We start from the raw sequence: 27,885 nt of genomic DNA on the forward strand, positions 1-27,885 counted from the left end.
GGATTAATCACCTTCGCCTGTGTCCACTTTCTTGATTATCTTCTTTAGGTGTGTAGATTTCATTATGTTTATCATGTCTTGTAGGTCTATATAAGCGAGTATATACCAAGTTTGTCTTTCACCTTCTGGGATACTTCACTCAGAATGATCTTTTCTAGATCCCACCACTTGCCTGCAAATTTCATGATTTCCTCCTTTTTGATTGCTGAGTAGTATTCCATTGTGTAAAAATACCACAATTTCTGTATCCATTCCTCCGTTGATGGACATCTGGGTTGTTTCCAAGTTCTGGCTATTACAAATAAAGCTGCTACGAACATGGTTGAACAAATGTCCTTGTTGTGTACTTGAGCAAATTTTGGGTATATACCTAGGAGTGGTATAGCTGGGTCTTGAGGTAGCACTACTCCTAGTTGTCTGAGAAAGCGCCAGATTGACTTCCAGAGTGGTTGAACCAGTTTACATTCCCACCAGCAATGGAGGAGGGTTCCCTTTTCTCCACAACCTCTCCAGCATGTGCTATCACTTGAGTTTTTCATCTTGGCCATTCTGATGGGTGTAAGGTGAAATCTCAGGGTCGTTTTGATTTGCATTTCCCTCATGGCTAATGAGGTTGAGCATTTCTTTAAGTGTTTCTCTGCCATTCGATGTTCCTCTTTCGAGAATTCTCTGTTTAGCTCTGTTCCCCATTTTTTAAGTGGATTACTTGGTTTGTTGCTTTTCTGCTTCTTTAGTTCTTTATATATACTTGATATTAGCCCTCTGTCAGATAGAGGGTTGGTGAAGATTCTTTCCCAATCTGTAGGCTGTCTATTTGTTTTGATGACAGTGTCTTTTGCTTTACAGAAGCTTTTCAGTTTCATGAGGTCCCATTTATTGATTGTTGCTCTTAGAGCCTGTGCTGTTGGTGTTCTGTTCAGGAAGTTGTCTCCTGTGCCAGTGAGTTCTAGGCTGTTTCCCACTTTTTTTTCCAGCTGATTTAGAGTATCTGGTTTTATGTTGAGGTCCTTGATCCACTTGGACTTTAGTTTTGTGCAGGGTGATAAATATGGATCTATTTTCATTTTTCTGCATGTAGACATCCAGCACCATTTGTTGAAGATGCTGTCTTTTTTCCATTGAATGGATTTGGCTTCTTTGTCAAATATTGAGTATTCATAGGTGTGTGGGTTTATTTCTGGGTCTTCTATGCGATTCCATTGATCTTCCTTTCTGTTTCTATGCCAATACCATGCAGTTTTTATTACTGTTGCCCTGTAGTACAGCTTGAGATCGGGAATGGAGATACCTCCAGATGATCTGTTGTTGTACAGGATCGTTTTGGAGATTCTGGGTTTTTTGTTTCTCCATATGAAGCTGAGAATCTTTTTTTCAAGATCTGTAAAGAATTGAGTTGGTATTTTGATGGGAATTGCATTGAATCTGTAGATTGCTTTTGGCAGGATGGCCATTTTCACAATGTTAATCCTACCAATCCATGAGCACGGGAGATCTTTCCATCTTCTGATATCTTCTTCAATTTCTTTCTTCAAAGACTTGAAGTTTTTCTCAAACAGGTCTTTCACTTGCTTGGTTAGAGTCACACCAAGGTACTTTATGTCATTAGTGGCTATTGTGAAGGGTGTTGTTTCCCTAATTTCTTTCTCAGCCTTTTTGTCTTTGGTATACAAGAGGGCTTCTGATTTTTTTGAGTTGATTTCGTATCCTGCCACTTTGCTGAAGGTGTTTATCAGCTGAAGAAGTTCTCTGGTTGAATCTTTGGGGTCGCTCATGTATACTTTCATATCATCTGCAAATAGTGACACTTTGACCTCTTCCTTTCCGATTTGTATCCCCTTGATCTCCTTTAGTTGTCTTATTGCTCTGGCTAGGACTTCAAGTACAATGTTAAAGAGATATGGAGAGAGTGGGCAGCCTTGTCTTGTCCCTGATTTCAGTGGGATTGATTTAAGTTTCTCTCCATTGAGTTTGATGTTGGCTATAGGCTTGCTGTATATTGCCTTTACTATCTTTAGGTATGTGCCTTGTATCCCTGATCTCTCCAAGACTTTAAACATAAATGGGTGTTGGACTTTGTCAAATGCTTTTTCAGCATCTAAGGAGATGATCATGTGGTTTTTTGAGAATTCTTTATCATTTTAGATAATAATAATTTGAGCATGAGGTAGTTTGTGTATATCTTCTCTCAGTCTACAAACCCCTTTAACATTGTGTTTCAAAGGGCAAAAGTCTGAATTTTCTTTGGATTAATTAAGTGTTCTTCAGTTTAACTCACTGTTTCAGCCTCCTTTAAAAACAATAGAAATGAGCTTCATCCCTCATATATACTTAAACATCTGATTTTTAAACTTAAGTGTCTCTGTGAATTAATTTTCATAGTACCTTTTCAAACATTATTTCCTATAAATATAAGAAATGTGGCCAATCTAGTTAGGTCTGGCTTTTCTCCTTCAACATACACAGTCCTTTTTTTCTTTCTTATACTGCAAGACAAGTTCAAGGCTCATCTAAAGATTCGAATGTGGCATGAATTTGTCTCTGACATCTATCACTTGCTAGTGGAATCCTTTGACTTCCTATATTCTGTAGCCATATGCCATTTGTTACACTTGGTTGCCAAAAAGTAAATCTTAAAAAAAGAAGGTATATTTAAGTTCAAAAGTGACCAACTACATCTGTATCAGGCTCAGTTAACCCCAGTGGTTGAGAATAAGACCACTACTATATTTTAAAGCCAAATTTGTAGCAAGCCTTAAATAAATATTAACCAGGTGGATGGGCTCTAGCCAGGTCCTTCTCTGTGTTCCGAGAAAATGGTCCCAATCATGTTTTGCAGGACCTTTAAAAGCAAAGCCCATAATTTACCACATTTCCCATTAGGTCTGTACCTCCTGCCTACATCAATGAGGGGCAACTGTACATTCTGATGTATTTTCTGCCCATGTACCTCCTACTCACGTGTGATCAAGCACTTGTGCAGTGCATATGGGCCAAACAAACTTGTTTAAGGGAGTGAAAACATAAATAGCCTCCAGAACTTAACTTTGGTTCTCATATCCTTGTTATATACTAAATGAGAAATAAGACAGGCTGTGCTCCAACTTTCATGGAACTCAGAGAAACACTGTTAAAAGTGATTCTCAACCAAGAAATAAAAATTCATACAGGTTGAGGAAAAATTATTCTAACCAATAATGTCATAAAAGTTGAGATAAATCTATAAAATTATTTAATCAAATGTATGAAACTAAAGTGATAGAAAATGTTCATTGTACTATTATAAAATCCTTTATAGAACTGGATGTCATGGGGCATTCCTGTAATCCTAGCATTTTCAAGACTGAGTCAGGATCTCAAGTTCAGGCCAGCCCGGGTTACATACTCTGTTTCAAAAACCTAAAACAGAAAGGTTTCATAAAATCTATTTGAAGAAGAGAAAAAAAAAATAACACTGAGTAGTTGTTAGAATCTGCTTTATTTTTAGTTTTAGTACTATTATTTTTTAATTAAAAATTTATTTATGTATGGGTGTTTTGTCAGTGTATGTGTTTATGTACCACATGCCTGGTGCCCAAGGTGGCCAGAAGAGGATGTCAAATACTCTAGAACTGGGGTTACATTTGACTGTGAGCTGCTACACAGGTGTTGGGAATCAAACCCCTGATCCTCTGCAAGAGTAGCCAGTGCTTTTAGCCACTGAATCATCTCTTCAGCCTTTTATTATTATCATTTTTAAATTGGTTATTTAACCAATTTTTTTTACACAAAATCAATGCTACTATGCAGCCACAATCTCAGATATCCTCTCAGTCCTAAAGGTGGTCCTGTAAAGAAACTTTCACTCCTCTCAATTCAGAGATAGCAAAGCCAAAGGCCTCTAGAGGACAGTAGTTACTTCTAGCTGACATGGTTCATACATGTCCAGACTTGAATAGGATTGGCATCAAGTGCTTGTTTTCTGTTCCATTTTTTTATATTGCTAAGTTTATGCCTTTAGAGCCTAGTTCTACTCTGAATTTCCAAGAATTCCAAGCGTTTATATTCAATTTAAAGTCGTAAAAGCTACTTTAAAGTGTGTATACCCTTTAAGTATGCACAAAGAGAGAACAGGTAACAATATCCAACCATCTGAAAATGAGCCACAACTTATTTCTCTTCACTCAAAGGACTTTTTGTTGAATCTGTGCCAGGAACTATTGTCCTTATTTTTAGGAATTAATAAGCCTACTGTCAAACATAAGCAGATCAATAGGTGACTAACATATAATATGCTAGGTACATGACAGCTATCTAGAAATTAAGGACATGAAGCTGTGGCTCATTTGTTGACTGGATGTATCTGGTAGAAATATTATACAATTATTTGTGTTTGTACTGTACCCTAAGGATAGCCCCACAAGTGACCAGTCTGACATAGTCAAATAAGTGTCTTTATTCCAGTCAGCGGGGACCACATCCAAGTGTTTTTGAACCTAGGTGTGACCCCAAGTATCCAGAACATCAGAACATGTGTTTTTAAGGGCCTTCACAGAATTAAGTAGTTTGAAGCAAACAGTTTAATAGAAGTTGAGATAAGCAGTTAACTGCCATACAAACAGGCAGTTTTAACAAAAACTAAGGTAAGTTACGCTGGATATCCTGACCTTTGGTTCTTAGAAGAGAGTTTGGGTAGTTTTTCATGGGATTCCTAATCAAGGAGATCAAATTCTAGTTTGAAATGGCCTCAGCAAGAATACAAGATGAAAGAACCTTTATAACATCTTGCCCTGTAACAGTACCACTGTTATTGTCAAGGATGTTGTTTGTTTTAAAAAACAAAACAAAAGCAAAGATATTCATGATCTGTGTTCAAAGTACTACGTCTGGTCCTGACAATATTAGTAGGATTCAGGGGGTAAGTATATAAAATGATCAAAGATAGAATGACCTTCATGATATCAGTAGAAAACCTATGTAGGAACAGAATGTTCTGTCTCTAGCAGGAAAGACTTCAAGATGTTTTGACAATCATTTATTTATTACATTTTTCTGAGCCTGAGTTATTTTAAGGAAGTTATAAATAGTAGAAACTCAAGAGGTTTGATTTGTAATATCTTACCTAGAACAATTAAAACAAAAACATACAGCTCACAGGGTATTTCTGTCCTTGGGACTCTGCCAAAAGTATTCTCATCAAGATTATGACTGTTTCTTTATTGAAAAATCCAGAATAAAGTCTCAAAGCTCATCTTCACATGGTTTACCATTGGCATTTAACCCAGTTAATCACGCCCTTCTTCAAATGCTTTCTTTCCAGTTTCCATGACACTGAACCTTCCTGTTTTCTTCCTATCTTGCAGATAGCCCTTTTTGGTCTTTTTATTAATTCTTTACAATCTCCCTGAATTATAAAATGCAGATACTTTAAACTTTAAAGTTCTGTCTTGGATTTCTTTACTGCATGATCACTCAATTCAGTATTATATTGCCTTAAACACTAGCCTTCGGCTGTCATGTGTCACACTTTTATATGAAGCTTTAAACTCTTTCTAGACTTCAGACTCACACCATCACTGGCTAATCAATAATTCTGCATGCTTGTCTCAAACTTATCATGGGCTAGATAGAATTCTGGAATCCTATGTGACATTTTGGCTTTGTTTCATAGTCCAGGATGTAAAGCTCTACATGTCCTTTTTTCCCATGCCAAAATATTTTCAGCTATTAGACATATCCCCTATTTTTTTCTGTACTCCTTGTCTAATCTAGCAATAAACCCTCTTTTGTTCTACATTTTTATTGTTTTTACTTCCAGGCATCTGCTTTTGGCTGCCATCACATCTTGCCTGGATTATCACAATATACCCAACAGAGTATTTTTGTAGTGCTCTGCTTATACCTAATGTGTATGGGGGAGGGGCATGTTTATTTTGGCTCAGAGCTTCTGAAGTCAATTAAGTGGAACTCATGGCATTATTTATTATTTATTTACAGTGGGAATGTAATATATATGTCGTGGCACATGTCTGGAAGTCAGAGAATATTTGAGTCCTGCAGATTGAATTCAAGTTCTCAGTCTTGGTGACAAGCACCTTTAACCTCTGTACCATATCACTAGCCCCTATTTATGATCTTCACCTCATGTGTTCAGTTATTGCTCTATAGGCCTGTATAAAGCTATATTTGTGTAGTGTCTGGCAAGGTTAAATAGGGAGGTAAGGAAGCACGGAATGGTGAGGGAAAGCACTGTTGATGAGAGTGGATTGCCTTTTGGTATACTTGAAGGTGGAAGGTGTGAAGGTGTGAAGACTGTGACAGAAGGAAGACTCTTGGTCAGAGGAGGCTTTACCTATATGTGATGTCTAATGCTTGAGTATCTTTATGTGTCTCTACCCAGGAACTGAGAGGAGGATTTAAAGCTGTTAACCCCAGCACCAGAGACACAAATGAACCCATAATTTGGGAGACATAGTTAGAGTTTGAATGTTTAAACAACCAATTGTTTGCAGTCACTCTTGTTTCCTTAACTGTGTGGTTTTTCACCACGTAATCCATCTTATGTACAATGTCTTTTTAGTATCTTTGTTCTCTCTTTCGTAGCACCTTTACTGATACATGCTGATACATGCATGATGTGACATAGCTTCTGAATTACATTGCTGCCAAGATCACTGGTTTCTCTACCTAAATTTCTGTCCTCCTTTGAGGTTCTTTTCTTTAGGATGACAGTCTCACTCTGTAGCCTGATCTGAAAGTTGAAATGTAACTCAGGATGGTCTCAAACCCAAGCATCTCAAATGCTGCGATTACTGATGTGACATACCATGCCCAGCTTCTCTTAGTTTTTTCAACTTACTTATTTCTGTGGCATTTGTCCCAGAGAGTGAGATGTTGCCAAACTTCAGTATCATGCACATCATCTTCAGAATTAAAAATAAAACCATCTATAAGTCCAACAAGTCCATTATATAATTAACAACTTTATGCCAATTGAATAGCAATAAAACTAAACATTTAAGGTGGAAACTAGTTCCACTTTATAAAAGTGGAAGATCATAGTCAAAAAAAAGGTAGACAAAAAGGGTGTATTTAAACTTGATGCTGTGAATATAAGGCCTCATTTTTATTGTTGTAGTTAGAACTGTAGAAGTGTTTCAGAATCCCACAATTAAGACAATGTTCTGCTGTCAAACTGAGATTTTACTCTCCTTTCACCAAAAGGAAGAAGGTAGAATGAAAGTCTCTGGTATCATACTTGGAAATAGGACGTCAATGTTTATGTGCAGGGATTTTTTTTTATTTTAAAATAATTTTAATTACACATTTTTATTCTTTGAGAATTTCATACAAATGATCTTGATTACATTAACCCCCATTCTTCTTCTTAATGCCTATGAGATCCACTCCTTCCTTTTTTCTCCCCCACTTCATGCCTTTTTTGTTTTTGAAAATATTCTATCTTGAAGCAGATATCCGGATCCTCTGGTTCTTATAATCCTTCTACCTCTGCTTCCTTGTTTCCTGAGCCTTAAGTATAAGAATTGTGTTGTAAATATATTAACTTGGGACATATACCCATGGTCAGTTGATCTGTGCATTTTGACAAGTTGTGGGTTTTTGTGATGATCTCTGTGGTAAAAAGTTTCTTTGATGATGGGTGGAGCTACATTTATCTAGGGATATAAGAATAAGTATTTATAATGCAGTTATAAATTGTTCTGGTTTAATGAGGAGGCAACAGGAGGTTCTCCTTTAGAGTCTGTAGTCTCACAAATGAAGGGTAGTTGGCTAGGTTTACAGTACCAAGTAATACTTCCTCCTATTGAGTGGACCTTAATTCCAGTTCTGGATCTTGGTTAACCCTGAGATGTAAGTGCCACTATATTTTTAAAAAAAAAATTTTTGTAGTTTGGGGAATAGAAAACCCCAGGTTTTATGCCCAAGGTAAACACGCTACAACCGAGCCTGAGACATCCCAGCCTCAGAAGGTTTCTTAGTTCTGGTGGACATGATAGGATTTAATCTGCCTCAAGAGATTCATTTGGCTGCATCTTTCTACAAATCATTTTTTCTTCAGATGATCATCTTCTTTTAAGTCCATCATATCCCTGTGTCTTATAATTACCTTCAACTGTCAACTTGGCACAGACTAGACTCACCCAAAAGAGGAGTCTCAACTGAGGGACTTCCTAGATAAGACTGGCCTGTGGGGCACATCTGTGAGGGATTATCTTGATTACCTTAATTGATATAGGAGGGCAGATCCCACTGTGTGCAGCACCTAGGCAGGTAGTCCTGGGCTATAAAAGGAAAGCTATCCAAGCATGAGGCAGTGACTGAGCATGTCAGCAAGCCATATTTATGGTTTATGCCTTCAAGTTCTTGCTTGAGTTCTTGTCCTAACTTTCCTCATATGGACTGTGACCTAAAAGTAAAAGCCAAATGAACCCTTTCTTCCCCTAGGTTGTTTTGCTCAGAAAACAAGAACAGCCTGAATCCTTTGGGAAATCTTTACTGGCTCCTTCCTGATTGTTTTACCCAGCTCAAAGTTTTTACCTGGATAGACATTTAATGTATCACTTATGGCATTTGGATTTCCTATATTTGTAGCAGTGTATTAAGGAGACATACCATAGTATCATCCTTTAAAAAATGTGTCATCAAAGCTGGGTATGGTGGTATACACCTCTACCACTACTTGAACCCAGGAATTTCAGATTGGCTTGGACAATATCTTTCAATTTGTGTTGGTCATCAGTATATCTTCTTGGGAGAAATGTTCATTTAATTATTTTACTCATTTTAAAATTAGGCTCTTTCATCCTAGCCATTCTGATGGGTATAAGGTGAAATCTCACGGTCATTTTGATTCACATTTCCCTGATGACTAAGGACATTGAACATTTCTTTGTGTGTTTCTTCCCCATTTGATATTCCTCTATTGAGAATTCTCTGTTTAGCTCTGTACCCCATTTTTTAATTGGATTATTTGATTTGTTGCTATTTAACTTCTTGAGTTCTTTATATATATATACTGGATATTAGTGCTCTGTCAGATATAGGGTTGGTGAAGATCTTTCCCCAATCTGTAGGCAGTCATTTGGTTTTGACAACAGTGTCCTTTGCTTTACAGAAACTTCAGTTTCATGAGGTCCCATTTATTGATTGTTGATCTTAGAGCCTGTGCTGTTGGTGTTCTGTTCAGGAAGTTGTCTCCTGTGCCAATGAGTTCCAGACTCTTCCCCACATTTTTTTCTAATAGGTTTAGTGTGTCTGGTTTTATATTGCAGTCTTTGATCCACTTGGACTTTAGTTTTGTGCCGGGTGATAAGTATTGATAAGATCTGGAGAGGACAGGAACTCCACAAGGAGAGCAACAGATCCAAAAAGTCTGGGCACAGACTGGTCTTTTACTCCAGCCAGGGACCACTCATGGAGATGGCCTGGAACCCCTGCACAGAGGTAGCCCATGGCATTGTCCAAGTGCATTCATAGTGATGGAGACAGGGACTGTCTCAGACATGAACTCAGTGGCTGGCTCTTTGCTCACCTCCCCCTGAAGGGAGAGCAGCCTTACCAGGCCACAGAGGAAGACAATGCAGCCATTCCTGATGAGACCTGATCAACTAGGATCAGAGAGAAGGGGAGGAGGACCTCCCTTATCAGTGGACTGGGGGAGGGGCACACGTGAGGAAGAGGGAGAGAGAGTGGGATTGAGAGGGGAGGAGGGAAGGATACAAAGTGAATAAACTGTAATTAATAAAATAAAATTAGGTTCTTACACTTTTTGCTGATTTGTGAAAGTTCTTCATTTATTTTGGGTTCTAGACACCTTATATGACTTCCAAATATTTTCTCCTATTCTTTTGACTTTATCACTCCCTTGATACTATAGTTTAATGCGTCTGCGCTATTGATTTTGATAAAATGCAATTTATTTTTCCCTTGTTGCTTTTTCTTTTGATGTTTTTAAAAAGCTATTGCTAAATCTAAGTCTATGAATGCCTTCTAGTCAATGACTGAAAACTGAGATGTGCCCACAGTCATATTCCTGGAGTCTACATAACTCAGCACAAAGTAGATGTGCACATGATGTTTGTGGGAGAGATGACAATGTAGTAGGGCATTAGTTGATTCTTGAGGAAAGCAGGTTTTATGTAGAACCTAACCAGGGCCATGATTCTGAATGGGCCTAAAGGTGGCCCTTGAGGTTTATAAAACTTTTTATAAAATATGTTTTTTGAAGTTTATAAAACATAGATCATGATCTGACCAAAGGGAAGATACATACACATTGTGAAGTTCTGTGGGTCAGTGAAGTCTTCCAACAATGGCAAGGGGTTTTGATTGTGGAAACTAGGATCTATGCAGGATACTTATAAATCATTGGGAAAGCTCTTCAGGGGATGGGAGGCTGACTATGATTTACTCTTTATAGTATAGTACTATGAATAGATCCTGGTTTATTGACTATTCATGCAGCTTGCTGAAGGAATCTATTAAGGTTTTCCATATTATGAACCTTCTTGGATATTCTACTCTAATGCAATTTCCTTTCAACCTTGAACTTGGCTTGTTTTTTTGGGGGGGAGGGGGAGGGAGCTATTTTCACACTCAGAACTGTCAGTTCCTTTATTGTACTTCTCATTGTCTTGCTGGGAATATTGTCATGTCTCCTCTCTGCCTAATTTATCCCTTCCTTGAAGCCCAGAGCAGTAGCCAGTTATCTGTGAAACCTCAATCCTATTACCTCAGCGCAACCATATTCAGCTGTGGCTAGACAAAGTTACCAGAGCATAATGCCATATGAATGTAAACTCAGGTGCTGGCATCATGTCACTATGCCACTTGGAGTATATTAATGTATTGCTTTCCTCCAAAGAACATGACAGCAATGAGACTGATTTAATAGTTTTTATACAGTGTAGTGGGACAGTAATATACAGTAAAATCTTAATAAATGGTCCAGCTTATAGGCTCAAAAATGTCAACTGTACTGTTTTCTTTTTGTTTTTTTTTCTATGTCTAAATCTTGTTTTATCAATAAGACTGAGTTTCTTCAAGAAAATAACTGAGTCCTTGGCTTATTCTAACTCTTATGTCTGACACAAAACAAGTACTATAGAAAATCTTAAACATTTGCTGGAGTGTTGCTTTCCTGAATTCCTAGATACCCAGGAATTTGAGAAAAAAAGATTACTAATTTGATACATTGTGGGTAACATTTTGCCTAAGAATAAAAACAAAACATAACAACAACAACAAAAAAACCTCTCTCCACATAAAAGCTAAACAAAACAAAAAACCCAATGTGTTGGTTTGCGGTGTTCATGGTAATTTGAAATTAATTGCTTGACTCTTTGGTTGGTGACTTGGGACTGACTTGCAGTAACCTGGTTGTGAGTATAAATGTGTTGTGATGGGGGGAGGTATAACAGAGGTGTTGACAAATTATTTTCTAAAGAACAGAACAAGGCTACATACATATTTAACAATCTGAATCATTATTGCTCATGGGTTTCCTTCCCCAGCCTCAGAGCAGAGATATTACTTGCCCTTGGCAGCTGTCATGGTCCTTGGCTCCCCTTGTAAAACTGCCAAGGCCCTTCTAAATTCTTCCAAGTTGTCTGCATCATAAGAGAAATGAGGTTCTTTTGACTCCTGTCTACTTCCAAGATGAAGGCCAGGAACTCACATGGGGCTTTAATAAATTGTATTTGAAATCTTTACTGTTTATATAAACTCATATTTCATGTGGTCATTTATTTTGCATCATATATAATTGCATTGCATATTATCGTGGGTATAATATAATTGTGAATTTTATGCTTAACATTTCTATGGATATACTAGCCATAGCTAATGCTATATTTTTTAGCATTTTGAAGTGTTGACATATGTGGAATTACCACTTTTTAAATGTCCTTGTTATAGAACTCTGCCCTCTGGTCATAATATTGGCATTTTTGTCTTGAAATTGGAGAGACAGTGATTACCAGCACAGACCTTCAGAATATCATGTCATCTTAAAAGGGTGCAGGATAGGATAAGAGACCTTCACCTGAGATTCCAACTACTCATGCCTTTCCACTCCCCACCTGTGCATGTAATTCTGCCCCAGCCTTTTGTGGTCTTGGAAAGTGCTAAGAGTATTGGATGCTTAGAAATGTAAGGCTGACCATGGAAAGGACTCTAATCTAGTGACACAGCTTCCATGAATCATCACTCACATCAGGGTGGTGCTTTTTCGAGATGCAACTGCTCAGGACTCACTATGCTCTTATACATAACCCCAAACAAACTCATTGGTTCATCAAGTTGGACTTAGATGGACTCCTTTCTTTGGTCTGTAAGTGCCCGCTCCAGGAAAATAGATGTTTCTATGCATTTTCTCAGGAAAGATCACCCAACTGACCTTCATTACATTCCAGTTTGGGGAAGGGGTGATACATTTTGACACTTGACTGTGTAAGTACATGTTATTGAAGACTTTTTAACATAAAGAAAAACACACTGAAGTTATCTTTTCTGCAGCTAACAGGCATTGAAATTGTTGCCATTTATGATTCTTATAAACATTGAAAGGCCTCTTGTGTACAGCCCCTTGGCTTAGAGGGGTCTCTTAGAGGCTTTGCTAGGCCATAGAACATAAACACTTTTCACCTTGGTTGAGGTTGCTACCTCTGTGTTTCCTCTGGTTGTCTTTGACTTTGCCAGCATCTACATAGGTGGATTGTCTGGCCTTCATCTATGACAGCTTCTGGCATTACTTGTGCCTTCTCTCTGTCAAGATCACCAAAAATCAGTGGGAGGCAAGGTCTCACAGTTAGGAGAATGTCAGTTGTGAAGAATTTTTCTCTATATTAATGTTGATGAGGACAAAATTTGGTTTTCTGCTTTGGTGAATGTAGTACTTAGGCTTCTGTGAAAACCAGTGGCTTTCTTCTCTGAAATCATTTTTTTTTTCTGCTTTGCATGTTTTTTGAAAATATTTAAAACAAACAAAGTAGCAAGCCAGTGTTCTAAAAGTTTACTTGCAGTAATAATTATTCTGAAATATTGTAAAATAATACAGAATATTAGCTTTATTCTTATTGCTTTTCAAAGTTTTAAATTAGTTAAAAATAAACTGAATTTGAAATGTGATACAACTTTATGAATAGAGATTTCTTACAGTTACTTGACACTTCACATGCATTTTGTGATGGAAGGAATAAACAGGGGAAATGTATTTATATAAGAAAAATCAGAACGAGTAACTTTTGCCATTTATTCATTCATTCATTCATTTATTTATTTATTTATTTATTTATTTATTTATTTATTTATTTATTTATTTATTTATTATCTCTTTTACTCACAGGCTGGAAAGGAGAAGTTCCATAAATCCCAACATTGGGGCTTTTGCAACAATGTCAGGATGCTTCTGAGTGAAGAGAAGCCTGGAATAGGTGGAGAGCTGCTACCTGGGCAAAAGATAAAGCCGAAACACACTGTGTATCCCAAAGGAGATGGAGACGATGCACCATCTTGGGTGGCTTTTGATAAGCAGGTAAGTTGCATGGCATTGGGGAAACATTCAAATTTCAAGTTTCACATGTAGATGAGAGAAAATAAGCATATTTAATATGTATATCAAGTTCTTTTTTATTTTGCCTTTATACATATTGCCTTTGTGCATAATATTTCTCCCGTTTTTTTCTAAGTTAACAAATAAACACGTGTGCAGTTGGTCTTCTGTGTCTGCAGGATCCACAGATATGGACTCAACCAACTTGCAATCCAAATTATTTGGAATGGGATATATCTGTGCTGAGTATATATGGACTTTTTATTCTCATTCTCAAAACAATTTCCTTTAACAACTATTTACATAGCACTACATTGTACTAGGTATCCAAGATAAGTTTGAATATAAGAGGCTGTGTGGAGGTTTTAAGAAAACATTACACTATTTATGTAATGGACTTCAACATCCTTTTTTTTTTTTATCTCTGGAACAAATTTCCTGCAGATTCCAAGGGATGACTATATATTTTGGCAGTACAACATGTGTTTTTTTTTTTTTTTCCTATTTGTTTTGTTTTTAAAGACAGGTTATCAGTATATAGTTCTGACTGGCCTAAAACCAAACATATAGACTAGGTTGGTCTCAAATACCATATAGGCCAGGTTGGCCTGCTTCTGCTTCTAAAGTCCTGAATCAGAGGTGTGAGTCTCCATGTCCAGCTAAGAATGCTTAAAATCTATTCTTGTGGTAAGTATGTAATACATTACTATTACCTATAGTCACTGTGCTATGTGTTACATCTCTGGAACTTATTCTTTCCATCCAACTTTAATTTTTTTATCTTTTAACCAAGGCTACTTCTTGCCTATCTTTAGACATAAATAAATAAATAAATAAATAAATAAATAAATAAATAAATAGATAGATAGATAGATAGATAAATAAATAAATATTATAAAGACAAATTCAAGAGCAAACCTACCCTTTCTGACAAGGTGCTTTTATTATAGAGTAATAATGGTTATTAGTTTCCAAGTAATGTTTATCAACTTTTATCTCATCTCTTTCTCTGGACAGGAGTAGTTAAGAGTCAGATCATTGTGTCTCTTTTGCTATTAACAATGTATGTTCTAAATATGGCATTCAGTAGGAATTTTAAAAAGTGCTTTCTTTGTTGCACAGTAAATGTTCTTATCATGAATATGGCCAAGGCTGGTCTGGTCTTGTACTCCTGATCCTTATGTCTCTGTCTTCTGAGTGATGAGATTACATATGTGGACCATTACACCTGGCTTATGAATTTTTAAAATATATGTTTGCAAAGAATACACACAGGGATACATCCAAGAGTAAAAAGGGGGAATGCAATGTTATGTCTTTTTTTTTGTATTTTTTCTCTCTCTCACTCTAATGCTGAGGATTGAACCCAGATCTCAAACTTGTTAGGCAAGCACTCTGCCATTGGTTACATTCCCAGACTTTTCGTATCTACAGCAGAGACAAAGATCAAAAGAAAGAAACCCAGGGCAAACAGTCATTTTCTGTAGTGTAGCATATAGATTTTCAAAAATTACAATGATCCTGATCATGCTTTGGTCTCGAAAAAGAACCTGTTATATTATTTGGGGCCCTCCCGTAAGTTGAAAAGAATTCAGGACTAGATAAAGAATTAATATCACAGCAGTTCTCAAGCAGAGTGTCTTCCACCACCGGGCCTTTACCATGAGTGTCCTGGCCTTCATCAACATCAGTGAGGAAGACCAGGTGCAGCTGAACTTCATGCTTATCTGAAATCAAAAGGAGATGAGATCTCAGAAAAGATTTAGCTAAGATTATTGAAGCCTGTGATGTGTGTCTGAAGGAAGAGGACAAAGATGTTGAAAGTGTGATGAACAGTGTGGTATCCGTTCTGTTGATCTTAGAACCAGACAAGCAAGAAGCATTGATCAAAAGTCTGTGTGAACAGTTGGTCAAGTTTTGGGAAGGCAATAGCCCATCTCTGAGACTGCAGTTGCTCAGCAACTTTTCTATGGGATTGACAAGAACACTTGTGTAAGGTTCACAGTTACTGCAGACTCTTCAGAGTGAAATTGCTCAGGAGTTATACAGAAGACAGTGCTTCCTAGGTGTGAGTAGATGCCCACAGGTGTATTGTGCAGTCACTGAAGGATCCACATACCGCCCCCTCTTTTTTGAACATTTTCTTACTCTAAAGCCAATCAAGTTTTTGGAATGTGAGCTTACCCATGATTTATTAACCATTTTTGTGAGTGATAAATTACCATTATATCTCAAGTTCTATCAGAATAATAAAGACTTCATAAATTCACTTGGCCTATTACATGATCAAAATACGGTGAAAATGAGACTCCTCACTTTTATGGAAATGGTAGTGGAAAACAAAGATTTCTTTTGATACCATGCAGCAAGAGCTACAGAGTGGAGCTGATGATATTGAAGTGTTTGTTATTGATGTGGTAGCAATTGCTCAGACCCGAAGAAAAGTAGTTGTCAGTCACAACACACATTGGATATTTGGAAAACAGAGGTGGCAACACCTGTACAACACTCTTAATGCCTGGAAACAAAACTTGATCAAAGTGAAAATTAGCCTTTTGAATTTTTTGGATACCTGAATTTTTATGCAAATGATTTTGTTCTTTAAGGAAAAAAAAAGTTCTAAGTCATAGTAAACAACAAACAAAAGATATCACCACCAACAAAAAGAATTCAAATCACAATATGTTCAATTTATCAAGTGACTGTATTTTTTAATAGGTTTTAATATGGTTCGGTTGGCAACACTTTGATTCTATTCAAAATGTCCTGAAATATGGTAGAAGTGACACATCCCCAATGTGATATGGCATATCAGTTAAAGTACATATTATTTGAAGCCCACTTCTGATACTTATAAGATATCTAACAGACCACAGCAAGGCTTCTTCCCTGGGAAAGCAGCTTGATTTTCAACCTGGGCTAATATTTCTTTAATTTTTTTTTATGTCTGGTTTTGTTTTCAACATAGAGCTCAAAAACAATTTCTGGGCTGACTGACAGCAGTTGTGCATGGTTTCCTGTAATTCTGAATCTTATAGAATATATAATTGGCAAAAGCCAAAGAAAAGATTCTGTTTTTACTTCTTAAGTCAAAGAGAGGTTATTGGGAAGGTTGTGAGCTACCCAGCAGATCCTAGCTAATACCCAGAGCAATCATAAAGTGCTTCCTCCATTAGTGGCTCACCAAAACAAGTCAACACCTGTTAATCATTTGTTTTCTTAAAATGAAACCTTTTCAACTTATTGTCAGTTTTCCTAATAACCCTCTTAATCCCAGGGTTATATGTAAGGTTATATTTTCAAGTAACACAAAGTACAAGTGAAGTCAATTCTTTGGAGACCATATTCAAACAAGTATCTGTAAGTAGATGTTATTAATGTCAACCCAGATCTATATTAGGGGGTGTGTTTCTATTCCCTAGCTACAATGACTGCATTCCTAAGCAGCCCACACTTGGAATCCTATCTGGAGCCTTGGCTGATAGAAGTTGAAGCACCCAGACACACCCCAGCCCTTCTCTAAAAGCTGACAAGATTAATTAAAGCCAAATAAAGCTGGTTCATTGCCTCAAGGTGAGATACTCTATGCAGTATCCAGGCTCCCTTGTGCATCAGTGTTCAAGCTGGTCTGTGAATGCAGCTTGCCTGGCCCATTTCCCCTTCCTTTGGTGCTTTTTGTCCCTTCCTTATAATTTTTTTTCAAGATCAGGCACATGTGTGTAAACCTCTGTCTTAGGCTCCACTTTTGTCAGTCCCAACCTAGCATAATATAATAATAATGCAGTTCGTATCTGTGATTCTAAAAGTGACCATCAACATACTCTGGTTAGATAGACTATCACCTGATCAACAAAGTTCTATTTGCAGTGGCCTAAAAGAGCCAGTATGTATTTATCCTTCATGCTCCCTGCTGTGAACACATAATGACAGCCACCCTTCTTTCATTTGCACTTTTTTCATTTTGTTTTTACAGGTGGACTACCAGTTTATTAGGTTGGAAATGGGACTATTTAATACTGTTTACCTTCCAAGTTCTTGTAGCTATGGCTGCATATGCAATTCATTTCCAGTCAGTGATACATATGCCTTCCTGCTGATGACATCTATGTTAAGCTTTATTGGGTAGGCTCCTGAGAGAGTCGTTTTTCTTTTTTATTTTTATTTTTATTTTTATTTTTCAGTTACATTTTATTATCTCTGTACCCCAGCCGGTGTCCCGATCCCTCATTCCCTCCCAGTCCCTCCCTCATCTCCACCATGCCCCTTGCCAAGTCCACTGATAGGGGGGACCTCCTCCCCATTCATCTGATCCTGTTTAACAGGTATCTTCAGGACTGGCTGCAAAGCTCTCCTCTGTGGCCTAACAGGACTGCTCCTCCCTTGGGGGGTGGGGAGGCCAAAGTCGTTTTTCTAATGAGAAGAGTCAGACTCAGCTGGTGTGATTTTTTTTTCTCCTCTGTAATTAGTAATTCTTCAGCTCTGGAAGCTATACTTTGAGTACTGTCGAGATAACTGGATACTACATACCTTTTTGCACTATAGAGATACCTCCTCAGGCCTGGACTGACTTTCTGTAGGCTTCTTATATGAGAAAAGCAGCCCCTAGTTCAGAAGTTCTCAACCTACAGGCCTTTGAAAATGTGTAGAGGTGTTCCAGTTTGCCACAAAGTTTAGGAAGTAAGATTGTACTAGGACTAGGTGAGAGATAAGGTGAGATGTGGGCTCTCCATTTAAGGGGAGCCCCAAATTTAGCAATCTTTCTTGATAATATTTATTATAATGTATTTAAAAGTTAGTGCAAAAAATGTCATGATTAACACAGTAACATTTTAAACAATGGTAAGATCAATAATTGTGTGTGTGATCCACGTGGAGCCTGAGGTAAAATGCTTAGCAGTATTGATGCCTCCCTAGCACCATCTTTAGCATTTTGATATTTTGTTGATCAGGGATTTTTTTAAAATTAATTTTGATGTTATAAACGGCCTCATTCATGGCCTAGTACTTACTGGCAGGTCTGCTTCTATCTGGGCGCCTGAGGAATATTACCCATCTTTTCCATGTGAAACAAGCAACCATGTATTGCACAGAATCACTTAACCTAGAATGCCAGTCATGCTCTGTTGAGAAAATCTTGTTTGCTTAAAACCCTTAGCACTGGGGTGATTAATGCAAAGAGCTAAAGCAATTTTGATATTTTACTTCCCATCTCTGAGAAAGCAATTGATGTCATTGACTTCAGCTAAAAGGCCAAGCTAAAAGCCAGATTACACCACGGTCAGGTTAGAACACAGAACATGAACACAGCTCAGTGGTGACTTCGGCATGCCACTCAGGTGATTAAGGCCTACCTGGGAAATAAAGTGAGTTCAAAGCTAGATTGGGAAAATTCCTGAGACCCTGTCCCAAAAGGAAAAAGAAAAACAAGAAGTACAGAAGGACCCAGAGGGGACAAGAGCTCTGCAAGAAAGTTCAGTGTAGAGGGCAGGGTATGCCAGTCATGTCCTGTAACAGGTAAGGACTGAGAGATGCTGGGAGAACCTGGAGGCTGGGTCTATTTTGGTATGTGAAATAGGTACCTCAGCTACCTGTCTCAAGTCTGAATACCAACAATTTCTAAGGGGTCTGGCTGTCTAGACACTTGTTCATCCTAGAACTGGGCCTTGGGTTTTAATTACGTCAGGTTGAGATTTGGTATTTAGCAGTTTGTGATATCCCATGGTTGGTTATTATTGTATGTAATCTTGTGGTTAGCTGCTTTTATAAAAGATCAAAATATTTAGAAATGTGTAAATGGCTAAATGTTTTTATATGACTTTTATTGGGATGTTAAATACCATTTACACAGACTCTACAATTATGCTCTCATTTCTTTTCATTTTTTAATGGAAACTAGTTAGCATAATTTATTTGCTATTTCCATAAACAGTTCTATTATAGAAAGTGCCAGGATAAAAGTTGATGTTGTGGGGATATACATGCATTTAAAAGTGCTATTTTTTATTTATTAAAACATAATTATAATTAAAACTACTGACTACTGAATTAGAATTTTAATAACTTTGTATTAATTGACCTTGAATTTACAGTGAGATAATTATATAGTATTTTATGAATCTTTCTACTTTAAAAAATAGAAAAAATAATTCAGTCTCTTAGGTCACCTTGATTTTCTTTGTGCTCATGTGTATATACAGGTGCATATGTGTGTGTGTGTGTGTGTGAACATAAGTGCATGTGTGTGAAGGTCAGGGGTCAACCTGGGGTATGGTTCTTCAGGAGCCACCCACCTTGTGTTTTGAAACAGTTTCTCACTAGGATCTGGACTTCAACAAGTAGCTTTGGCTGGTGGGCCATCAAGTCTCAGTGATCCACCCCTGTTTCTGTCCCCAGTGTGTGCCACCACCCCTGGAGTTTTATGCTAGAGATAGAACTCAGGGTGTCATGCATGAGAACCATTTTGTTCACTGAGCCTCTTGACATAAAAAAATGAGCAAGCTGGTTTACTATACATTGCTTTCTTAGCAGATATCATAGAAGACATGGGATAAGATTGGTGCTTGGGCTGGGGATGTTTGGGGGCCTTATGGAAAAGAAGAGTTTTTCTGGATAGATATTGTCAAGAAGCAGGCATATTTTTATGTTTGAGCACATCTTAACATATTTCTTTGACAAAGAAATCACACTAGAGAGCGGCTATTACTGTAACTGGGAGAAAAGCTGCTGTCACCCCTATGAACCAGAAAATGGGAGTTTGACTTTTTTTCTTACATATGTCATTCATTTTCTGCCTGTGTTCACACATGATTATTGAGTTGTCTTGGTTTTTCCTTTACCCATAGTCACAGGGTGGTCATGTCTGGTATTGTTGATTAAAATTTTTCTTGTTACCCAGATGAACACCAGGCCAGCTGACAGTATTAGGTGAACAGACCTCAGGCGCTTATTTTCTTTTTTGGCTCAGTTCCAGTTAAAATTGGAAGTTTTTCTGCAGGAAGATTTAGCACTGGGTAACTACATCAAAATATCACATGATTGGCAAAGAACAACACATAAATATAGATTGTAGAAATCTTGTCTAAAGTCAATTAGGCATATTATAAAACATAATCAGTGTATAAAATTAAAAGACAGTTACACTTCAAAGTGTCAGGTACTACACCTTTTAGCTGTACCTCAAAGTGAAATGGAAACTTCTTCATAGGTTTATATAATTTTTTAATTATCTGATTCCTGTTAGAAACTTTTTATAAGAGACCAATATGTATAATTATGTCAATGTAATTGCAGTACATTACCATCTATTCCCCATGTTTTACCAAAATTATATAAATCTTTAGCTATTAATCTTTAAAGAAGAAATCAAAAGCTTGTCTGAAATCACACATGTGATGCCCCAAATTCTCAACTATGTATTCTACATTTATCATTAGCAGCACAGTACCCTAGGTCCTCCTTCTTGTTTATCTTCTTTAGGAGTAAATATTTTAGTATGTTTTTCCTATATTATATGACTAATATCCACTTACAAGTGAGTATATACCATGTGTGTCTTTCTGCTTTTGGTTGCACAGCAAGTACTTTAAACTTCTTCAGCCTCCACTTATGAATTTTTATAGCTGCGTTAGCTCCAATTTTTACTTGCAGTTGCCCCTTTCAGGCAATAGCACAAACATCTATTCACTTGTGGTGGATAAACAAGATTATTCAGCAACATAATCTCCTGAAGAATGATAACACATAGGTGACCCACGAAAGCATGCTAAATGAAAAGAAATCAAATACAGAACTCTTCATATTATATGATTCCACCTACATGAAATTCTAGAAAAGAAATTATGTAAAAAAAGCAAATGAGTCCTTGCTCGGGGCATGCAGAGGGAACATTTCAAGGGTGAAAGAAATGTTCTATACTAGATTGTATGAATCATTACATGGCACTATAAAATTATAAAATACAACTTACCAGTGTAATTGTAGGGGCTGAATCTTATGGTATATAAATGGAAGCCTAATATATATATACATGTATGCATACATGTATGTATACACATGTACATATACATGTGTATGTACATATATGTCTATATATGTATGTATACATATATATATATATATTGAAGGCTCATGTGTGTATATATATATTATATATATATAATATATATATAATATATATGGTTCGTATTATTGTCCCTTGTTTGTATATACATATATATATATATATATATATATATATATATATATGTAGATGTACAATATCCTACGTGACTTAAAAGAAAAATGTATTTTCTACACAGTTCTGAGGATTAGAAGCCAAACGTCAAAGTGAAGGTAGGGTTGGATCCTCTTGAGATTTGTCCTCTTGTCTGGTAGATCACCACCATCTTGCTACCTCTCAAATGGTTACCCACTGTGCACATGATTTTTTTTTAACATAAAACCTTTTCATTTATTGACTTAAACTTTAGGCCAATTTATATGTTTCCCTGTATTTGTAGTGTATAGAAGTCATGGACACTCATATTTTCTACTTCTGATTTTAAACCAGCTGCAAGTTTATTTGAAACATTTAAAAATAATTGAAACTTTCTATTTGAATATTAATAGTGGGAAAGAGTACAAATAGTATGAATTCTAATCAAAATCTTGATTTCAAAAATAATTTTAAATAATTTTGGACTCAAGAAAAGTAACAAAAAATGATACAATGAGTTCTTATGTGCCCTTCCTTTCAGATTTTCCCAACAGTGACATTTTATCTAATCATAACAAAATATTAAAACACTGTAATTACCTTAGATAGTTTTTGTGTCCTCTTTAGTTAGTCCTCCCATTTAAAATTTTTATTTACTTATTTTACAACTTTTCAGTTTTCCTCATTTAGATTTATTCACGTGTGCATTTTACCTGTGTGTACGTATACACACCATGTGCATACCTGGTATCTATAGAGGTCAGAAGGAATCCATTCCCTTGGAACTGGAGTTACCCATGGTTGTGAGCCAACATGAGAGTTCTGGGAAACAAACACAGGGGTCCTTTGCAAGAGCAATGAGTGCTCTTAACTGCCAAGTCATTTCTTTAGTTCCAGATTTTGTTGTTTAATGATATTCTGCTTGTATGTGTGTCTTTGCACCACTTATTGCCTGATACCCACAGAGGACAGAAGGTATCAGATAGTAGAATCACTATTACCTGTTAGTCATCAGTTGACTTTTGTCCTCTCTTGTGTTCCTCTGAAAGTTCCCTTTTATTGGTCTATGACTGCTGCCACTCCACTGTCTAACTAGCCTTCTCATTAACATCTCTACTGTCAACCTGATTCTCTCTCCATTGCCATAATTTGCTACTGGTAACTTTAGAGTCCTTCAACTTCCTTTGCATATCCTTGGTACCACTCATCTTTTTAGCCACTTTTGCCCTGATAGTCTAGCCATCCCTGCTACTGTGCAATTCACCAATTAGATGGACAGAATTACTTGCAGCTTGTAACCCAGTTACAGAAAACCTTCATGTTCTTGGAACATTACATATTGTTTCCTTCATTATCTGTGTATTTCTTGATCTAATGTCCCTTTTATATAGCCATTTTAATTTGGGTGTTTGTGCATGGTACTTTTAGGTACAACACATCTCCATACTATCTTTTAAAATTACATTTATTTGTTTAAATAAAATTTATTATTCTAAAATGTATTTATCTGTGAGTGTACGTACACATGTGAAGGTCAGAGAACCACTTGTGGGAGTGGTTTTCTCCTTCCACCGTATGTGTCTCAGGATTCTAACTTAAGTTGTTACACTTGGCAACGAGCATCTCTTCCCACTTAACCATTTTACTGGCTCTTCTTCATACTGTCAGAACATTTTTCTCAAACTCCAATAATAATTTTTGTATCCTCCACTTGCAAGTGTAAGCAGAGCTTTTGTGATAGTTCAAGGGATATGGCTAAGTTTGTGGTCTCTAAAGCTGGGAAGCTTGTGTTTTCATCTCACTGTCTCATTCTGTTACCTTGAAATCTTGGGTATACATAGCTCTACTTACCAAACCTTGACTTCTATAAGAAAATGACCACAGTCTGACCCACTTTATAGGATTAAATGAGATAAGCAGTATAAAAATGAATAACACACTGCAGTGTCCATTATAAATACCTAATCAGTGATGCGTGCTAACACATGCTTGTGATCTCAGCACTTGGGAACCTGAGGCAGGAGGATTATGACTTCAGGCAGGCTAGGCTCTGTAGTGAAACCTAATCTCAGCCCCTACTCCGAAATAAAAAAAAAAATACTTAATGAATGTTGTTTATTTTATTTAGCTTTCAATACTTAGTGACTAGCATAATTGTTGCACTCATTTTAAAATTATTTTATTTGGGATTTCTTAGTACCTCTCCCTTTCAACCCTCAAACCCAGGTAGGAGAGAGAAGCTTAGTGGGGAGATGGGGCACAGACCTCTTTCCTTCTTCTAGCTGTTTAGGGTCAATGGGTTCTTTTAGGGCTATACCAATTCTCTGTCAACAGCAAACACAGCAATCAGTCTCTTCCAAGTCCCTGCATTGAAACATTTCTCTCAGAGCCCTAGACCATATCCCTATCCATGCTGCACAAAACAGGCTGTTACCAGCTGTCAAAGACCATGCCCCCACGTGAGACAGTTATCAGCTGTGGACAAACTAAAGCCCAAACTAAAATCCCACATTGGGATTAGAACAAAAACATATTTACATAACATAACTGAGTTTTTAAAGAAAACAAAACTTCCATTAAACAATGTCTGACAAATGACAGTCATTCAGTAATATATGCTAAGAAACATGTTGCAGGGATTACAGGCCTGCACTACCATGCCTGGCTAAGGGGTTGTGTATTGTTTGTTTGTTTGTTTTTTAAGATAGACTGTCATAGCGGTTCTTGCTGGTCTGAGGAGCAAACATTTGTACATGTAGCATGAGAGGCCTATGGTCAGAGGACTTTATTTTTGAAATGTATTGATTAACAACATGATTTCCTTTAGATACATGGAGTGATTATTACTAAGTATTGTATCTTCCTCAAAGCTTTCAATTTAGCAGTTTTCTATAACTTGGCTGGTTCATGTTGCTTTAGCTGTTTTATTTTGTGACTCAGTTGTTGATGCACTTCTGGGCATTAAATAAAATAATTTGGGACCAGCTAATCCGATGTACTGGATGACAAAGGAGTCCGGTTTATTGGGTAACTATTAGAATTATAACCATATTGATTGACTATGGCAGTTTTTAAGTGTATTGGTTAGTTACATGATTTCTCTTGGATTGGCTTTCTTGTTTTAATTCTAATATAAATGTAGACTATCAGGGATGGTTTTATGTTTTGTATGTGAATTTATGTGCCTGTGTAGAAAAGTACCTGTAAAAGCCAGAAGGCACATTAGATTCCTTGAAGCTAGAGTTATGTTTGTGAGAAGACTGACAAGTGCTGAGATCTAAACACCAGTCCTCACAATAGAGCAAATCTAAGCCCTAGAGATGTCTTTCCTGCTCCAGGGAATCTCCTTTCCACAGTGGTCCTAGACCTAGTTCCTTAATAATAGCAAGTGTTGTTTAATTGCTTTGATCCATAGATTCCAAAAGGGTATGAACACCATTTTATACGGCTTTGACAGTATTTTAGGCTATCAGATTTGCATTCTAAATCAACTGTTGGTATAATGTTCTTGTGAAGTGCATACCATTTACCCTTGTTCATTCAAATGCAGTTTTCTCAACCCCACTATCTGGTTTCAATCCGGACATTGCACTGTGATGTTTACTCTAAGCATTACTTGTCTCAAGTTTGTGTAAACATGCCACCATTGTCAATAAAACAACCAACCAGTGTTAAACAAAGGAGAGAATACTTTGGGGCATCCTGGTTCAGACTGGAGGAGAAAGAAAGAATAGAGTGGGAGGAGTGTCAGTGTCAGAAGAGAGATCTGAGGGGAGAGGATTTAGAACTACCAGGAGAGATGAATAAGACTTAAGATATGACTAAAAGCAAGTATAATGTGGGAAATCTGAGTGGTAGGAAGCTATGCAGGCTTGGAGGTTTAGGATGGAATAATCATTGCCCAGCATTGTGCAATAGGTTCAACTAAATACATCCTTGTCGCTGTGTGGTGATTTGGGTATACAGCTGGTTTAAGAATAACAATTGCCTTTACTAAGTTGAGCAGCTGAAGTTCTTGGATTTCTAGCATGTTGATGATGAAATCTTCTGAAGAAATTTGCAATGTGAATGAACAGCTGCTATGCTGTGATGATGTACTGGTGTCGGGAGAGCTTCACAATTACATTCCAAGTTCAGACTCAAGACTCTCAGTGGCTCACATTCAACCCTACTTTGTCCTTAGCACTTGTAGCACCTTCAGAGTCTCACCTCCCATCTCACTGTAGTCCACCATACCAATCAGAAGTAGATGCTTTAGGGAGAGATTCTGGGAAAGATATCTGATGATTTCTTGCACAGTATGCAAGCCCATGCCTAGGTGGACATACTGGCAAAGGCTTTTGGGAACTCAGCGAGGTAGAAAGTAAGGAGCATTGGTTTCAATAAGAATTCTCTGCAGTGGAATCTTTTTTTAGAGCCTCATGTGCCTGCCAGGCAGTAGAGTAAGTCAGAACTGCTGTGAAGCCTATGGACATATTGGGAAAGTGCTCTAGCATGGGCTCAAAGAGTGGGTAACTACCAGTGAAACAATGCCTGTGGATCTTGTAGTCATAGGGCACACATTTTATCATGATGTGCATTAGATTTTCATCATCCTCTCCGCAGTGAATCACCAAAAGCTTCTTGATAGATACAGCTAACCTCAGTTGTCACTCAAATACCTTAAACTGATCTGGGACAGGTGTAGTGCATTTGTAAGAATAATCTCCATAGGACACAACCTTGGGGTAGTACAAGGCATACAAGATGTTTCTTCTTGATACTCATTGTAGTTACATGCAAAATGAAGGTGATATCCAAAGGCTCCCCAAACCAGATCTTCACTCAATAGCTCTTTCCATAGACCATTTCTTAATGTACGAGGATCACAGAAATCAGAGATGCAGCCCTGAAATTCCTTGGAAAAAGTATAGCTATAAATTTTCCTGAACTCAGCAAAGCTTCCTTGGAAGGACAACTTGAAAAACAGCATGCCCAAGTGACAATGAGTATCGATGAAACCTTCCATTTGGCTTGGATGCAAATGATGCCTTGGCAGGAAGTCAGCTGCACATTCTCCATGAATATATGGCATTTTTTCCTCTTGATATGTGATCTTTGCCTGGGTTTTTTTCACATTTGGAAAATAAAATTATGTGGGAATTCCAGTATTCTTCATCATGTAGTCCCTGCATATGAATGATCATTTCTTCAGAGGTCATTGTGTAGTAAGAATGACCAGCTGGAATTTCCTTTATGATTGTTTCATCCCTGGATGTGGTAGTACTGCTGCTGTTATTGGGATACTGTGAAATCTTGGTACCGCTGGTCCAACAGCTGGTATAGTCACTCTAAGGGCTATCATATGATTTAGACTGAAGGAGGTCATTCTTAATCTTATCGGATAAAGGCTGTGAAATGGCTGGGAAACTTGGTGAGAATGGCTCATCCTCAATGAATCTGGCTGTGATGGTTTTAACATTAGACCTGTCTCTTCTTGAAGAGTTGGAGGCCTCAATCACCCCCTTTCTAGGAATGATGAACAGGAGTTATCCTCGGTTTGATATTTTGGGAGTAGAAGGCTTTTTTTTTTTTTTTTACAACTAACTGCATTTTTGTCACCAAATACCTCCTCACTAGGGACTGAGGGATGCTGGGAGAATCTGGAGGCCAGGTCCACTTTGGTTAAATGGGCACTTCAGCTGCTTGTCCCACATCTGAATCCCAACAGTAGCTAAAATATTTATGACCACACTTTAATACTTTTTAGTTCTCCTTAGAACTATTTAAAACAAAAATGACTTACCTAATTCAATTCTGACTACTAAACAAAACCCATACCCATAATGTAAATACAAAAAATTAATACATTATTTAATGCCAGACAGGTTAACTCCCAGCTCCACCAACACTAAAAAGTCACATATGAGGAAAACTTGCATCTTTTCGATTCTAAACCAAACCACCCCTCTCCAAAAGCTACAGAGCATTGGGGAGGGGGGAAGTACCGGGGGAGAATGTGATAATGCTAGTGCTGGTTTTTTTTTACAGACTCCACCAGCAATCATATGAGTCAGAAAATGAAGCCACCAGATGCTTTCCAACTAATAAGGACCAAGTGGGACAGTTCTAACGTGTTCTCACAGATTTCAAAACAGGGGGA

At 37.3% G+C, this 27,885-nt stretch overlaps 1 protein-coding gene and 1 pseudogene across 1 annotated transcript in view; both read left to right on the plus strand.

Annotated features, from left to right (window-relative positions):
• The first annotated feature begins 6,209 nt into the window (after positions 1-6,209).
• Positions 6,210-27,885, plus strand: part of Efhc2 (EF-hand domain containing 2) — a 121,311-nt gene continuing 99,635 nt past the window's right edge. Inside the window, exons 1-2 of the mRNA XM_055598270.1 lie at positions 6,210-6,311; positions 13,343-13,531. Of these exons, the coding sequence (XP_055454245.1) occupies positions 6,210-6,311; positions 13,343-13,531 (291 nt within the window). The remainder of the gene's footprint in view (positions 6,312-13,342; positions 13,532-27,885) is intronic.
• Positions 15,212-16,125, plus strand: LOC129669892 (eukaryotic translation initiation factor 3 subunit M-like; annotated as a pseudogene).

Source organism: Psammomys obesus, unplaced genomic scaffold (genome assembly GCF_907164565.1).
Source record: "Psammomys obesus unplaced genomic scaffold, mPsaObe1.curated_primary_1811, whole genome shotgun sequence".
NCBI classification, from domain to species: domain Eukaryota; kingdom Metazoa; phylum Chordata; class Mammalia; order Rodentia; family Muridae; genus Psammomys; species Psammomys obesus.